Source organism: Kogia breviceps, chromosome 9, assembly GCF_026419965.1.
Source record: "Kogia breviceps isolate mKogBre1 chromosome 9, mKogBre1 haplotype 1, whole genome shotgun sequence".
Taxonomy (NCBI): Eukaryota; Metazoa; Chordata; class Mammalia; order Artiodactyla; family Physeteridae; genus Kogia; species Kogia breviceps.
Window position 1 is genome coordinate 94,501,453 of NC_081318.1, and position 17,872 is coordinate 94,519,324.

The following is a 17,872-nucleotide window of genomic DNA, read 5'->3' on the forward strand; positions in this document are numbered from 1 at the left end:
AATGTTTATACAAGTGAAGAAAAGAAGCTCTATAGTATGGGAATGAAATGAGGGAACCTCTACCTGAGGAATGATATGTGTTTCTTAGAAAATATATGTGTTCATAGAATTTCTAGGTACTAACAACTTAGCAAGTTTCCTAGAGTTTGACGTTGATGACCATATTGAAATCCATAATATTATCAGTACTTATCGTTCTTTTTTCCCCCTTAATTTATCAAAGTGGCATAAAATCACAATTCTAGTGCCAACTGTATTTTGACTTTTTTAAAGCCTGGTACAAACAAGATTTTTTTAGAAATGCAAAAAAAAGGGGGGGGGAATTAAGTACAGCTGACCCTTGAACTACAAGGGGTTAGGGGCACAGACTCTCCACTCAGTCAAAAATCCAGGTATAACTTTATAGTTGGTCTGCTATATCCATGGTTCTGTATCCGCAGATTCAACCAGCCTCAGAGCACGTGGTACTGCAGTATGTACTTACCGAAAAAACTCCACACATAAGTGGACCCATGCAGTTCATACCCATGTTGTAGAAGAGGCAACTTTATATTTGTGTACATCCATACAACACTATATAGCCACCAAACAAAGATGAAGCTCTGCATTTATTGCATAATACTGAAAACACAAGCTGAGTGAAAAAAAGCCGACTGTAGGTATAATTTGATCCCATTTGTGTCCGGATGTACATACCCAGACAAAACACATGATTGCTTACAAGTAAGAGATTCAATTTAGAGTTTAGTTTCCTCTCACACTGGAAGGGCTCAGTCCTGAGGACCATATCAAAGAGGATTTCATTGGCTCACACACTAAACTTTCTAAATTTTCCCACTGAGTAATCCCTAGAATTACAGGGCAAAGAGGTACAGTACTATCCCACTGAAACTCACTGACAGGACTGAAATGCAGGTGAGGTATGGGCAGATCCCATGTCACAACTGCTGGCATCAGACACCTGACTTCCGTTTAGAATAGAGGGGGCAGTCAGCCGTTGAGGACTCCTGATGTTTGACACCACTAGATTTAGGAAAAGAAAAGGCCATGATGAGATGCAGCATCACTATCAGACAGAAGCTTACAGAAAAAGGGTAAAATGAAGTTTGAGAGTAACAGGAGTAGCTTGAGAGCTAAATTAGAAAGAACAAGAAACCTACACACTTTGCATTTCATATATGTCCACTTTCTGGTTTATTAATATTTTCTTGGAGAAAAAAGGTAGCTGCTTCACACAATGCTAATGTATGTAGGCATAAGATAATATATATAGATTAGATAGAAGTGCTTTATTAGTGGCACTCAAAAAAGGTACCATCAGGGCTTCCCTGGTGGCGCAGTGGTTGAGAGTCCGCCTGCCAATGCAGGGGACACGGGTTCGTGCCCCGCTCCGGGAAGATCCCACATGCCGCAGAGTGGCTGAGCCTGCGCGTCCGCAGCCTGTGCTCTGCAACGCGAGAGGCCACAATAGTGAGAGGCCCGCGTACCGGGAAAAAAAAAAAAAAAAGGTACCATCAGCAAAAGAGTAAATTCATGATGTCAGCAATTTCTCTGATCCAGTGGTGGCTCACAACTGAGAATATTAGAATCCCAAAAAGAATTCTATGCAGGAGAGTGAACTAAACCCTGCTGAAAAAAGCAAATGTCCCCTGAAGGCTTAAGTAAAGGCATTTGGCATTTGCACTCAACCACCGCAGTCTGTAGCAATAATTCAATCCATATGGTACATGGGACAGCTTTTTCAAGAACATTTTGAATAGTGGCTAAGACAAAGCAGGTAATGGCAGAAAGTTACCGTATCAACAGGGAGTGCCTTTGTGGTTCTAGGGGAGCCACTTGCTCCACAAGAAAAGAAACATAAACAAATGAGATCAATGCACTAACAATGCATGGAGTTATGATAATCCACAATTTAAAATAAGATAGGGAAAATATTTATGTAAATATTTACCTCATCTTTGAGTAGGAAAAGACTCCCCAAGCACAAAAGTAGTATGAGAGAACAAAAGAAACAAAAATACACCTGTTTTCATAAATTTACTAACATAATCTGCATATAAAAATTCATGGGGCTTCCCTGGTGGCGCAGTGGTTGAGAATCCGCCTGCCGATGCAGGGGACGCGGGTTCGTGCCCCGGTCCGGGAGGATCCCACGTGCCGCGGAGCAGCTGGGCCCGTGAGCCATGGCCGCTGGGCCTGCGCGTCCAGAGCCTGTGCTCCACAGCGGGAGAGGCCACAACAGTGAGAGGCCCGCGTACCGCAAAAAAAAAAAAAAAAAAAAAAAAAAAAAAAAAAAAAAAAAAGTTCATGAAAACCTGAGGGAAAGAATTTTGCCAAATTTGGAAAGATGTATAAAGATATTCACCACAGTGTTTATAACACTGAAAACAAAATGTAAATGACAAAAATGTCAAACATTTATACATTTATAAATTATGCTATAGCCATTCAATAGAGTATTATGCAGCTCTTAAAATTATTTTTTTGAAAAATATCAATGAGTACATAATGTTAAGAGAAAAAAGATTATAAATCCGTTTATTGTAAATATAGATCTATTTACTCAAAGGAAAAAAATATCAGCAAGTGTGCAACAATAATAATACCTAACATTATTTTCTGTGCCAGGCACTGTGTTGCTCTTTATAAGCACTGTCTCACTGAAGTTTCATAACAAACCCATGAGCCAGGTACTATCATCACTGCTATTTTTCAGAAGGGAAAACCGAGACACGGAGAGGTGAGGTCACTTGCTCAAGGCCACATAGCTTGAAAATGCAAAGTCCAGAAACCAACCCAGCTTGTGTGCTGTCCACCACCACAAATCCCTAAGAGCTAAGTCTCCTCTGATTTCAAAGGCTTATAAAGTATCCATGTATGTTAGAAATAGAGTGGGGAAAAGAATTTTCAATCTTATCTATAAGAGGAGCAGTTCTCACAACTCCTGGAAACGTTCATGTTGAAATCCTAAGTATGGAACCTCTGATGCTGTCAACTTACAAGGTATCAGTAAATAAAATGTAATGAAGAGCCAGAATTCTCAGCTGCTGTTCCCTGCATATATTCATCACTGCCCAAATAGATTTCTCTTAAAAGATGAAATCTTTTAAGAGAAATCTTTTGTTTCCTTTTTTGTGTGTTTTCTCTAACGTTGGTACATATCTGTTGAGTACAGAGCCAAGCTATTTCAGTCTCTGTTCTTCCCATTATTTATTCCCATTCAGATGAAAATTTAAATGCAAACTATATACCCATTCATCAAAATTGCTTCAAATTTATTTATGGTACAGCACAGAGGAGCTTCTGGGAATAAGAGCTTCAAGTCTATTATAGTTTCTATTAATAATTTTAGTCACTAATTGCTATGAGAACTTTTCGGATATGCTAACATATAGTTAAAGCAAAGCCAGTCCAACAGACTACTATAAATAAAGTTGCATAGTCTCACAAAAGTCATGAGAATTTTGTAAGTTTGGAGGGTGGGAAAGTAGAAACACGGTTTTTAGATTTTTTAAAACATTGTTATGGATTCAAAAGGCCAAATTGTACTCACAAATATATCTTTATAAATTATCTTCTTGATTGCTTTAATTATTTTGGAATATCACTTTCACATAACAATTTTAAATATAACTGAGATTAGACAGGATTCTCAAGTGCTATTTTTGCTCATTGATTCATTAAATCAAAATGTTTAAAGTGCCTGCTATGTGCCATGCACTATCCTAGGCACTGGAAATAGAGCAGCAAACAAAACAGACAAAAAGCCCTGCCTGGTAGAACTTAAAGGCATTATGCTGATGGTCACAGGAAGCAAACAAGGTAAAGAGTAAAATATATAGATGATGATAACACCTATGAAGGAAAACAAAGCAGCAGTCCACGGGGATATGGAATACTGGGGAGAAGAGAGGACAAAGCTTCAAGAGTGTGGATAGGGAAGAACTCATTGAAAAGCGGACATCTGAAGACACACCTGAATCAGGAAGGGAGGGAGCATGGGGCTATCTGGGGAACAGCATGCTAAAAAGGGGAACAGAAAGTGCAAAGGTTCTGAGACGGGACTGAGCCCCACATGTGTTTGAAGAACAAAAAAGAGACCGTCATGATTTCAGTGGAAGAGTAAGAGGAAAGTAGTAAGATGTGAGGTCAGAAAAGTAACAGAGGAGGCAGGTGCTATGGGGCCTCAAAGGCCACACCAAGTACTTTCTCTTCTTCTTAAGGAGAAGGGGAACAACATAAGGATGGATAGAATTACAGAAGATTTTATTGTTCAAATTCAGGCAATATTTTTGGGAAAACAGAGGCAGACCAGAGCTGCTCCAGGCAACTTGGTGGATTGGATAGTTGTCCTAGATATGGAGCAGAGGGTTGGTTTTAACCGAATCACTCCAGCTGCTGTGTTAGGACTAGAATGAAGGTGACAAGCATTGAAGCAGGAGAAGTGATCAGGAGCCTGCTGTAATCCACGTGAGAGAGGGTGCTGGCAATGGCAGATTCTGGGTGTGTTTTAATGTAAAGCCAGCTGGACTTAGGGATGGATCGGATGTGGGATGCTAGGGAAGGAAGGTCTGGGGACTGAACAACCGTAAGGACTCAGTTGGCAATAATGGAGTTGAGGAGACTCCAGTAGGAGCTACTTTGGAGGTGGCAGGGTGAGGGAAACAAGAAGCTCATTTGTGGGTATATTAAGTTTGAGATGCCAATAAACATCCAAGTGGAGATGCTGAGTGGAGAGTAAGACACAGGAGTTCAGGGAGTTGTGAGAGAGTCACCAACATGTAGAGTGGCACTTAAGGCCTCAGAATGGATGGCATCCCTAGGGAGATAGGGCAGATGAAAAAGAGAAAAGGAGAAAGGACAGAGCCCTGGGTGCCCCGACACCACAGAGTCAAGGAGGAGAAGAAGAAAGCGCAAAGGAGGACTGAGAGAAGCATTCTGACATCTTCCTAGTGAATATCGGGATGGTTTGTCTACAGTGATGCATGAATGCAGAGACACGTACTCACTAATTTACCTTTGATATTCCCTTGCAGGTCACTGAATGTTAAGATCCCTCGGTGTTTGAGGTAAAGAGAAAAGTATACACATCACAGTGAATATGGGTGTCTTGTACAAGGATAGGCAATCTGTGCAGCTTTGAGAAGAGAATCAGACACTTTCACAAAAACACAAAAGCATGATAAGTCACTGTTAGGCGGGATCTATATGCATAACAAAAAGATAATTCTGCCCTCTGCCCCTTGCTCCCCAAAACATCACTAAAATCTTCACATCTGATGAAGGGTGCTACAGTACCCCAGAGAGCACTGCCTCTCCACATGGCCTGTGTCGTGATGACCCAGAGGTCATTTCACACCTTTTTTTCCTTAAACGTATATTGTGAATATTGTGGCACTCATCTGTTGTTTCTGCCTGCCTTTCACCCACTCTCCCTTCTTTGGGGTAACATCTCAATTTTCCTTCAGAGAGAGATACCCCTCTGACCTCAACATCCATCTCAAGGGATGGCCGTACGCCAGGTCGGCCAATGAGACTTGTGGTCCCAGGAATTAGAATTCAGTGACACAAGAAAGGAAAGGAGTTGGAGAGGATTCATCCAACCTTTGGGGCCAGAAAAGCTGAAAATCAGAAAAAAAAAGCCAGAAAGTTTTTAAAAGTCAGAAAATCATGGTTCTTACCACCACGATTCCTTCAGTAGTTGACCACTCCCTGCTCCTTGATACGCTATCATCATTTCTAAATCTAATGTTTGGATTTTCCTTCCATTCTGCAAGTTAACCCACCTGCTATTAATGAATTCCTTTAGCCCAAGTTAGCCAGAACCAGTTTCTGTGGCTGGCAGCCAGGGTACCCTGGCACACCTGCCACTCTCCAAACTGTACAGCTCTGTGGTAGCTCACAATAAAACGCATAAATCTTCAAGTGGGTCCATTTCTCAACGTAAGTAAAAATAAAGGTTTAGAGGCTATCGTAAGCAAAATAAAAGCTTAAGAAATTGCTTTATTTGGTAATATTCCAATAACCATCCTAAATTCTGGTTGTAAATCTTTCTTTTACTGACATATCTTTCTAAGGAGAAACATTCTTTTTATTCACTGGAAATACTTATTTGTCTTCAACTAATCAAAGTAATAGACTTTTTTTTTTTTTACCAGTTTTTTCTACAGGATGACTAACAAGCATGTACCTCACTCAAGATATCCTACTCTTTTATGTTTGCAGAGACTCTGTGTTTTTCATTATGTTGTAGAAACACATGGGAACCACTGGCATAGCTGGGACAGGACAAACTCTTCTAAGCCGTGCAAAAATCATTCAGCAATGCGGATCAAATCAATGAGTATTATTTTAACAACTGTGAAGCGCTTGATCTCCAGAGCATCTTCATTTTACTTCAATGAATACAGATAGGTATCCCTTGGGTACTCATTAGTGATACCAATTTTGTATTTTAATTTATTGTAGTTTTCTATATGTTTAAAATATTTCACAATTTATTTGGGATTGAAGTGTCTGCCTCACAGTTTCTGTTAAAAGGCTGAAATAAAGCACTCATATTTGAGAGAAATAGTCTCAATAGTTTAATACCTGCATCAAGTCAGATCACCCCATAAGCAGCCTCTTGGCTTCCTATGCCACCCTGGAGGCTCACATATTTGCCATTAGAGCTACAGCTAGACACAGCTCACAGGCGAATGCTAAAGGGAGAGATGATCTGGTGTCCCGCCTGAGGAAAGAAATGATCTCTATGTGGACCTTCTCTACACTTTTTGATAATAGCTTTTTAAGGCTACTGTCCTTTTGTTAATGTCCAATGAAGCAAATTTTTCTCTCCTAGTGAAAGCATGGGTATCCTTCAGGCCCTCTGAGAACCTCCGTGGGTTCCATACAGGAAGCGTCTACCCTGAATCTGTCCTCTACCCTCTGTTTTATTTCCACCAGGTATCTGTTTTAGCTTCCACCAGGGGTCAGTGGCTCTCAGTTCAGATCTGATGTCAAACTCTGGGATAAACTATAACAGTGACAAATCAGGAAACATTGGTATTACTAACGTAATTCACATTGCCACCTCACCTGGTTGCCAGAAAACCTATGGCTGACCTTTGCCCTCCTTGGCAGGAGGTGAATTAATTTGGGAACAAGGGCAGGAGAGGATGCTTAGCCCTTTTCTTCTCATTCAGATAAGCTCAATAGAATATGATTTTTATAAGTCTAATCCACGTATGAAAAATAACCCTACAAAGGCGAGTGCAAAACAAACGTTATCCCACTGGTGTCACTATCACTGTGAGAACAGACCTCTGATGAGCGAGGTCAGACACTGCAGGATGATCTGGCTTATCACCAGGAATTTCACCCTGTACCCCATTACTCAATTTCACAGGCTCTACCTGCCGACAGATAACACCCACAGGAATTTCCTAAAGAAATACATTACAAATAGATGAACGTCAATGAAAATCTTTTTAAATGTCTCTCTGCTTAAATTATAGTTCTCCCCTTGTATTCATGTCCTTCTCAAGTTCTACTAGTGAAAGAACAAATTGCCTATTTACTTGAAAATCTCCATTAAAATTACATTCATCAAAATGTTAAAAATAAATTTGAGCAAAATTTGCAAATCACTTTCTTATATTTGTATTTGTGGTGATACTTTGAAAGCATGTTAACTCTTTTAGGTCAACAGTACACTAGATGATATCTTTGCTTTGTGCTTCATCTGGAAAGTGACATCTAGCCAAGAAACATTTAGGACTGGAAAATTCTGGCCTCATTTGGCATGGATATCATCCTCTGGTTTGATCTTGCAATCTTTATTTTTAATAACGAAATTAGCTTTTACTTCTCCTTATTTTCTCTTTTTTTTCAAATGTCTTTTGTTATTTCATATTACTATTCCATTCTTGAAATAATTGTCATTTCTAAGAAGAAATGCATACCAGTTAAAAGTATGGATTCTGGAGCAATATGGACTGAGAGCACTCCTGCATGACAGCTTTATGATCTTGGGCAAAATACCTTTCTGTGACTTAGTTTCTACATCCACAAACAAAAGAAGGATAATACTACCTACCTCATGAGGTTGTTGTGAGAATTACATGAATTAATATATGTAAAGCATACAGATCAGTACCTGACACATAATAAGTGCTACTCTAGAGTTTGTTATTGTTAATGTTGTTATTAATTTATTCCTAAGTTCTTGAGCTACCTTTCTAAAACAAATTGTTGATAGTATCAGTGCTTGGAATGGGAATGTGAACCCACTTTTCTAAAAATGCCTAAAACCAACTAATTTTCTTATATTCCTCCATCACCATCACTGGACCTATAACATTTTTTTGCAGGATGAGGATGCAGGAAGTGTTTACATGAGAAAAGGAAGTAAGAAAAGATCTGGAACCATGATCATAGGATATTTCAACATTCATAACAAAGGTGGCCTAAACAAAAAGATTACATGTTCCTGAAGGTAAGGCTGAGATGCCTGTTTCCTCTGTCGATATGCAGCAAGCAAAAGAAATGACATTATTGGATTTGGTCCTAGAGGCTGAGCCAGACATAACAAACAAGGTTAAGGTTGGGGCAGAGCTCACATCACAACCATGTCACACATCAAAGTATTTTAAGTGTCAACAGGATTTACATATGGTGATACTGCATTTTAGAGAGATAGGACTGACAGGAAACAAAGTTCATAAACAAACTCACTAGCATAAATTGTCAGTTATAAGAAACTCCAGAAATTAGAGGTCAGGCACAGGTTACCTTCTCAACACATTATTAAAAAGTTAATATAAAATGCAGTATTTTTGCCACCTGCATAAGTAGCACATCTTGAAGGATATTCTGAAAATATATTATCAAAAGTGTCTTAGAAAATATCCTAGTTCCATCAAGGTGACCAAAAGCAATTCTATGGGAGAACCAGAGCAGTTCAGAGCTTGATACAAGAATTGTGCCTGACCTAAAAGAGAATGTAAACTGAGTCATTTGTGTGTTCAGAAGAAATGATTAGGATTGCACTCAGCTGCAAATAACAAGAACCTGACTGATTTTTCTTATGATATGAGAAGTCCAGAAGAGGTATTCCAGGGCTGATACAGCCGCTCAAAGGTATAAATAAAGACCCAGGCTCCTTCAGAACTCCTGGTCCACCATCCTTAGCATGGGACCATTATCCTCAAGGTCACAAGCTGGTGTTACCACACCCTGCCTAAAAGAAATGGGTAAGGGCAGAGCAAAAAGCATTTGCTGAGTCCTTTTAAAAATCATCTTTATTGCACTTCCCTGGTGGCGCAGTGGTTGAGAGTCCACCTGCCGATGCAGGGGACACGCCTTCGTGCCCCGGTCCGGGAAGATCCCACATGCCGCGGAGCGGCTGGGGCCGTGAGCCATGGCCGCTGAGCCTGCGCGTCCGGAGCCTGTGCTCCACAACGGGAGAGGCCACAACAGTGAGAGGCCCGCGTACCGCAAAAAATATATAAAAAATAAATAAAATAAAATAAACAAAAATCATCTTTATTAATTAAAAAAAAAAAAATCTTTCTAAAGACCCTACCCGGTGGACTTCCACTGCATCTCACTAAATTACATGGCAGGGGAGCCTTGGAGGTAAGCATTTTTAACTAGACACACAGTTGTTCTCAAAATCAGTTAGTGAGAAAGGGCATTTTAGTAATCACTGGGTAGACAACGAGCAATGTATGCCACATAATGAGGCATTATAGAATCTAGAAAGAGGACAGTGTTCCTCCAATACAATCTAGGGAAAATGCCAACCAGCCCAGCTGACTTGGATTGGGTGGAGACACTTTCCTAGGTGCTGGAATCTGCCACTGAGATCATCTAACTCCATGCTGCCAAACAGCCTACTAATAGTCATCTGCCCACCCATATAAACTTCGATACAGTGGACAAAATACACTGGTCAGCCAATGCCTTTATCCTGACAAGGATATGTTTTATTGTAAATGAACTAGCCTTCTACTTCACCACCTAACCATGTGTGGATTTAAGTTTCCTCAGTCAGCCCCTGAGGGGTGAACTATGGGTTCACTATCAAAATCAATTTCTCTCATTTCTAGTTTTGTTGAAACAGTTTTGTATTTTAAAATTATTTTACATGGGGTTGTAGACACATATATTGTAGGATTTAACAAAATATATTAAACCGATGTTATTTACTTATCTTGGCATCTTTCCTAGACTACCACATAAATACACAAAGTTTGGTTGTTATCATGGCCATCAACTAAGGAAACATACTCAATTTAGGAACAGGAAGGTCTGACTTCGGAACTGGCTAAGTTAATAAAAGTTTTGGTTAGACTACAACTACACTAATCAACTGTTTAATTCTAGGCAAGTCATATCTATTTTGGCTGGGAAACACTTTCTGATCATACATATTTGATGACAAGGTGACTTTTTTTTTTTTACTTTTGTGATCCTCCTTAATATACTCAGTTTGGACTTTCCCTTGAAATGGGCCACATGTTGACAAGGCACAAAATGAACAGGCATGGGTAAAGAGCTCCTATCTGTATATCCAATGCTTCAAATATCCTTATCTAATGCTGGGTGACTGTACCAGATGATAATAACTACTATCTAATATATGCATTACCTTATTTAATAATTGCAACCCCCAAATATGGATACTATTATTTCTACATTAGAAATGAGGAAACTGAGGCTAGGAGAGGGTAAGTAACTTGCTGAAAGCACACAACTAATAAGTGGGAGAGAAAGGATATATGCATGGGTGTCTCTGCTGCCAAAGCTTGAACTCTTCCCACTACATCACTGTGCCTCCCTAGACTCTCTTTTTAGTATAAGTCTGAGCTCTCAGCCAAGGAATCTTTGAATTTATGAGCTGGAACAGACATTAGAGTTCACAGGTACAAAACAGTAAAATAGGTCTTATTGAAGAAAGACTGTGGAACTTACCCCAGAGCAACACACCTCCCTTCTTGACTCCCAATCTAGTGTTCATACCAAGTCCCCCCACCCCCTTTTCGACCTATCTGTTAAGTGCCAGCTACCTAAAAATGTGGCATCACTATTTCATAGCTATGCAACTGTTACGAGTCTTGGCAAAGAGACCAGCAAGTAAAGGAGATAACTTGAGGTGACTGTGGTGATGACAGAGGCAGCCCTCATCCATTTACTAAAAGACTCTCTATGCACTCAAGCATTCAAGACATCTCAAAATTGAGCTGCCTTTTAGATTCAAGCTAATTCAGTGTGCATTTTTCTAAATTCTACAACTCTCCCTCATGGTGTATATATGTGCTTCCATGCACAGACTTCTGATTCTGCAGTTTGACTCAGAATTAAACAGCTACTGGCTTGAAAGTTCTTCTAAGAGATTTTACAGTATAGGAAGAAGAGCCTACTTTCCCACCAGGACTAACTAACCCATGATTTTTAAAAAGGGCACGTGCATGTCACAGAAAGATAACATTAATTTTCTGAGAGAAATACAAATGCCTACTCACCCACTTTTATTACTGTAAACATCCAATGAGTACAATATACACTAATTATGTAATATATACATATATATATATATACACCAATATTTTTCATGTTATAGTTAGAGGGGAAAAAAGGGGTAGAGCTGGTGATAGGAAATCTGAAAAGAAGAAAGAAAAAGAAAAAGAGAAAGAATTGAAGGAGCAAAGGAATCAAGCTGTGAAGCAGAAAAGAGGAAGGAAGAGGAGAGGGAAGACAAGGCCCTGTGACATGGAGGAAAGGAGCAAAAGAAGAAGGAAAATGAGACAATTGAGGAGGAAGAGAGGGGCCATGGCAGGAAGAAGGTGAGACACAGGTGTAAAGAGAGAGGAGCAGAGCAGGAAATGCAGAGAGAGACAATTCTGAGGTGAGGGTAGCACTTAATGGTAAACTGTTATCACTCCTTCTTCATGTAACTTGGTATGTGGGCACCGGAGTACATCAATAACCAGGGCTATTTGAAACACTCATAAGTTCTCCTATAGTTTCAAAGAATCCTTTAATCAATAAAATTTAATTTATTTTGCTTTCCAAACAAAGTTTTATGTTTCTAAGGAAAGCTAAATTAGCATTAAAAGATAACCTGGGTTTTCAATGTTTACTTCAGAGCCTCAGAGTTCCTATAACTATCTCTTTGTGGCATTCAAAAGCTATCTAATTACCTTAGCTTTGTTTTCTTGAATGATTAGAGTTGCCTTAAGCCAAAAATCAACATCTGTACATGTGCAGTGACCCTTCTGCACACCCCCAAATCCAGTTACTACACTTAGCTCCTACAGGAAATCGATAAAGAAGGAAAAAATGTGTGTAGTTTCAGAGAAGCACACATGTGTTTCTCTAAAATAATTGGTTAACCTGTAGGCACAGCATTCAACCCTTCAGAAGCTCTGCCTTCAATGAGATGGGCATGGCAGGTGACCGTGGCGAAAATTACTCTCTAACCTACACAACTGACACCTAAGTGAGATTACCTCATGTGGAATTTCCTGAGAGCCAAGAATATTTTTTTTAAACATACCATTCTTGTGTTTAAACAGTCATTATGAAATCTTCATATTTGAAAATTCAATTCCAAGTTCTGAAAATGTGTTTTTAATACTTCTCTGTTTAAGGTTGACAAGCTTGAAATTATACAGTTTGGTTATTTTATCCAATATAAATAACTCTAAAATCGGTGGGGTAGGAGTGAGGTGGATTAATCACACAAATTATTCTTGAAGCCAAAATATTTAGATAAATGAATTTTACTTTTCATATGTGTGTTATGTCATTACCTAGACATAGTTTAAAGCCCTACGTGAACCTGTCCATTCTAACCAAATGCACTGAGTGTAGGGCTATCCATTTTTTCTGTTTTTATATAGCATAAAGAACTTTTTTTAAAAAAAGGAAGAACTTTATATTTTTGTGTGAGAATATATACAATTTTTTTTTTTTTTTTTTTTTTTTTTTTTTTTTGCGGTACGCGGGCCTCTCTGTTTTGTGGTCTCTCCCGTTGGGGAGCGCAGGCTCCGGACGCGCAAGCTCAGCGGCCATGGCTCACGGGCCCAGCCGCTCCGCGGCATGTGGGATCTTCCCGGACCGGGGCACGAACCCGTGTCCCCTGCATCGGCAGGTGGATTCTCAACCACTGCGCCACCAGGGAAGCCCAGCAGATAACTTTAATTCAAATTTTTTTTAAAAAAATCATTCCTTTGAAAGGAATTTAATCTAGAGTATATTACCAAAAATAATGTCTTGTACTTGAAAAGTCATTATATTGCAACTGCCTTTGAACGGTGATTTTTAATTAGCAACCAGTTGACTCCAGAACACATGTATGTATAGTAGGAATAGTGGCAATTCTCACAACAAAATACCATAAATACTTTATCCTGATTATATCTTTTTTAGGTAAACATTCTGTTTCAGCAGTTGAAATTGATTTCCCCACCCACCCCACAAGAGGATTAAATAAATAATAGAATGAAAATGTAGCACAAAAGGACTACCAATAGTGATACTGGATTTACAAAATACAATCAAATCCCCTTTTTAAGACACCATGCTTTATTAACAATTCAGTTCTGCTTAGGACAATTTTTTTTTTCTCTCAATCAATATTTTAGAGCATATTTTTCACTGTAATGGAACATTTCCCCCACCTTATGCCACCTTAATAATGGGGATTCTCGTCTTTTTAGAAATTCAGATAAATTGTCTCACCAAAGCTCAAGCACTTTCCACAGACTCATTTACTTATGCTTGGCTTTCATAGATAATGTTTTCTCTTATATCTGACCTTTCCTTTTTGGTGGTGACTGAATAAAGCCCATCTTGTGAGTAGGTAGGTCCTCATTACAGGATTTCAGGGTTATCTAAAAGTCTTTCTATCTCAAAATATATTATCTGCCTGCTCAGTGATGCCAAAATTCTTTTAAACAAAAAGGGAAAAACATCTTTCCATAGTTGTGATTAAGATTGTGGGAGAATATAACATTGACAAGTCACAGTCACTACAAATTGGTTGGGGGAGGAGTTTTAAACAAAAGCCTGAGGAGTGGGGGTGAGGAAGAGGGACTATCAGGGGAAAGGAAAGGTGCAGACATCAACTCGACCTTTGCATGTTTCACAATACTGCCCCCGTCCTTAGGAGAAGGAGCAGTGAGCAGCCAGGTGTGGCTGGGAAAGAAAAATGGCTACCTGACTGGACCATCTGGGTTTCCATTTCCTATTTTCCCATCATTTGCAACTTTCTGCCCCCCCCCCAAAAAAAAACAGGGCCTAGAAATCATGTTGTGGAAATTGACCATATTTGGGGATTTGTGCAAAAGAGGGAAATTCTAGGGAAAAAAATGTTCTGACCCTGAGACTTTTCTAATTCAACATGATATATATATACATATACATATATATAACCTCTTATTGTTGAGCTTCTAAACTTCATTGTACTCATCATGCAAAGACACCATGGTTCATTGTGACCAACGATGTCATCTCAAGAAAGTCATAGACAACAGATTTTAAAAGCTATACGAAGATGACAACAGAGGTACCAAGTGAACGAGTGATGAGAACTAGCAAAAGTAACCAGGCGCTGTTTACAGAGTTGCCAAAACCGCAAACAGATGGATATACTACTTAACACTGGATATATCTGACAATTCTGTAGACACACAAATTTCAAATTCTTTTGTATTATATTTTTGTTGCTTTTTTAAAAAAAGATTTTCAACAAAAATCTCTAAATAAATATGACACATACAGAGACCCATGATATTGAACTCTGACATTTGCCTCTCCATTTCATATTCTGTCTCACAACACAAGTCTCAGAGGGCAGCTGACACAGCCTGGTCTACAGTCATGTTCTGTGTTAGGTACCACTGTACATCTCAATGCATTCCTTTAGGTAAAAAAGTTAACAGCCATTAGCTGCACCCAAAAACCATTCCCTCAAATTCTGACTTCAATGTAAATCATAGATGATACTGAATCTTCTTAACATAAGTGTTAATTTTAGAGATTCGGAAGATTACAAATAAAGTCTCAAGCTAATATTTTACATATTTCTTGGTTTTAAGGAATTTTGGCTGAATAACCTCCTACTTTGGTCTCCTATAAAATGAGCTAACTACCTAAGTATATTAGGTTAAGTTTTCCTATCAACGGTTCAATTCTTAAATGATGTTACCTAATTAATCTGTAACATTAATTTCCAAAAGTCTAAAAGAAAAGGAGACAAATGTAAGCACCATTTCATTTTTAAACATTTCTTCTACCTGTAGAAAATTTTACAAGGAAAAACTCTTACTGAAGGCCTATAGCTACAGCCAGTTTTAAAATCTAAATATGTGACAAAACAGGTAACAGGAATTTAAAATCTTACAATAACCATTCTCAAAGTTTATAATAATAATTCGATCTTCTTAAACTTACATAATAAAATTTCTCTACCTTTTCTGGTGATAGAAGAGGTAGAAATTGAGATTTTCCCACACAATAAGCAACTTGAAGTATTACACTGTATTCTTACTATCATTCTTTCCTTTTCTGACTTAGGATGTGATTATGGTCAGTCAGCTGACTTATACTTGCTAGCTTTATAGCAAAAGCAAAGGCTATGTCATATTTTGGTATTTTTAAGTTTTCTATGCTGGCACCTTACAAAGGATATGGAAAACAGGAAAAAAAAAAAATAAGGCTACGTGTTATCACAGGTCTTCCATCACAACTTGACAATCACACCTTTTAGCCCAGCCTTGACTCCCTTACCTACCACTCTCACTTAGAGCTAATAAAGGGCAAGCACCTTTACTAAAGGTCACACTAAGTGACAAGCTCAATCAGTCTTTGGGTGAGGTCTGGGTTGCCATCATATTGTCTGGTCCTTCTCAAAAGATTCTCATGAACTCAGGAAAACACCAGACTATTCTTGGAAAGAGAATACAATCAGCATTTTAAAAGAAGGGACTAGTTACCGAAATTTAATATTCCAAAGTCTAAAATTCCAACCGAATTAGACTCCTGCTCTACAGACAAGGTGGACACCACGCCACAAGAAAGTTGTAAAAGCACTGCTTTCAATCTCTAGAAAGCATTTATTTAGGCTAAACATTTTAAAGCAGATATGAAGGGCTTTTTAAATAGAAAATTTAAGGATTCTTATCATTTTTATATCCATGTTTATCTGAAATGCCAGCTGCTCCGTGGATTATCTTCTGCTATACCAATAACTGTTAGCCTACAAGAGATGGAAACTATAACAGGAAATCACTAGACAATAGTTGGGTATCAGTATTTTTGCCTTGAAATTCTAATTAAACAGTGCCTGTCACCGCTTAAAAGCTCCATAGACGTGAAATATTCAGGAGTTCCAAAGGAAGTAATAGAAAATAGACAATATCTTATTTTCCCACATACTCGATTTACTAGCTTCAAATATCAAAAACGCACGCACTACAGAAAATTCTCTTGCTTGCAGCTAAACCGTCCTTCGATCATGTTTCATTTTGATGAAGGACTCCAGAATGATCCTTTTTTAAAAGGTACCTTTAAATTATAAGGAACTTCCGGTCCCTACCTGGAAATTAAAGCTGTGCAGATTAAAGACGTAGTTATTAAGAAACATCACAGAGATCATTCTAAAAACAAGTAGCAGGTTACAAGTAAGAGAGGACTCAGAAAAAAAAGCACCATTTCCTGACATTTTAAAAGCCACTTTTAAAAGAACAGAGCGCTGGAAGCAGCCGCTCCCTCTCAGGAGGGTTGCCTGACACTGAAGGAAAGGAGAGGGACCCCTGGCTGGGGAGCAGCGAGAACTTTGCGGCGGGCCGGCGGGCGACGGCGCGGGGCGGCCGTGGACCGGGGCGCGTCAATCTGTCATCAGCCGGTCCGCAAAGCCCAGCACCCCCCGGATGCCCTTCAGGGGGAACCGCGAGCAGGACAAAGGTGTGGAATCCAAGCACTCGGGTTAAGGAAACAAGATGCGCGTTTTCATTCAAGTGTCAGCTGCCAGAACCACGAGGGAGGAGGAAAGACCTCAAGAATTCTCTGGCGTTTCTCACCAGAACCGGCTCCTCACGGGGAGACGCGTGAGGGGAGTGTGTGGAGTGGTGGGGGGGAGCGAGGGGGGAATAAATCCCAACTCGCGACTCTATCCCCCGCTAACTTTGTTTTCTCTCCCTCCTCAGAGATAATGTTGAGGTAAGGGCTGTCACGGTTCTTGGTTAAACGGCCCCTTGGAAGAAGGAAAGGGACACAAAGCTGCGCTGGGCGGCGAGCGCGGAGATGCCGTGGTACCTACCATGGTATTCTTGTCCCGGTACGTAGTAGGTGGGGTGGCCCGCAATATGCAGGGAAATGAGCACCTCGCCCTGCTCCCCATCCCCTTCCAGCTCCCCGTGGTGGGTGCACAGGAAAAAGAAGGGAGAAAAGCGGGGGTAATAGCCCACCGCGGCGCGCACCCTCAGCGTCGCCCCCAGCACCAGCGCCAGGAGGAAAGTCCGCGGCGCCCAGCCACTGCGCTCCATACCGCCGCTGCCGCCGCCGCGCTCCCCGAGCGCCACTCGCTCATTCAGTTTTGGAGGCGCCGGGACGAAGAAGCCGCGTGGAGAGACGGCGAGAAGGCGGCAGAGGGAGGAGAGAGGGCTCGGGCGCGGAGCCCCGCCGAGAAGTTCCGCGGGAGACGGCAGCTCCCAAAGTTTCTTTGGGCCGCGGGAGCGCGGGGCCGGGCTGCGGACGCCGAGAGCGCGTCGGCCGGTGCCGCGGTGCGCCGCCCAGCCGCCGCCGCCGCCGCCGCCTGTGCGCGACGCCCCTCCGCCAGGCCTGGGAAAGCGCCCGGGCCACTCCACACCTTCTTAAAGCCCGG

General features: G+C 40.4%; 1 protein-coding gene across 1 annotated transcript in view; it reads right to left on the minus strand.

The window, feature by feature from the left end:
- The window catches only part of RELN (reelin), a 539,216-nt gene extending 521,586 nt beyond the window's left edge, over nt 1-17,630 (minus strand). Inside the window, exon 1 of the mRNA XM_059074483.2 lies at nt 17,309-17,630. Coding sequence (XP_058930466.1) covers nt 17,309-17,534 — 226 coding nt within the window. The 5' untranslated portion in view covers nt 17,535-17,630. The remainder of the gene's footprint in view (nt 1-17,308) is intronic.
- Nucleotides 17,631-17,872: the final 242 nt, after the last annotated feature.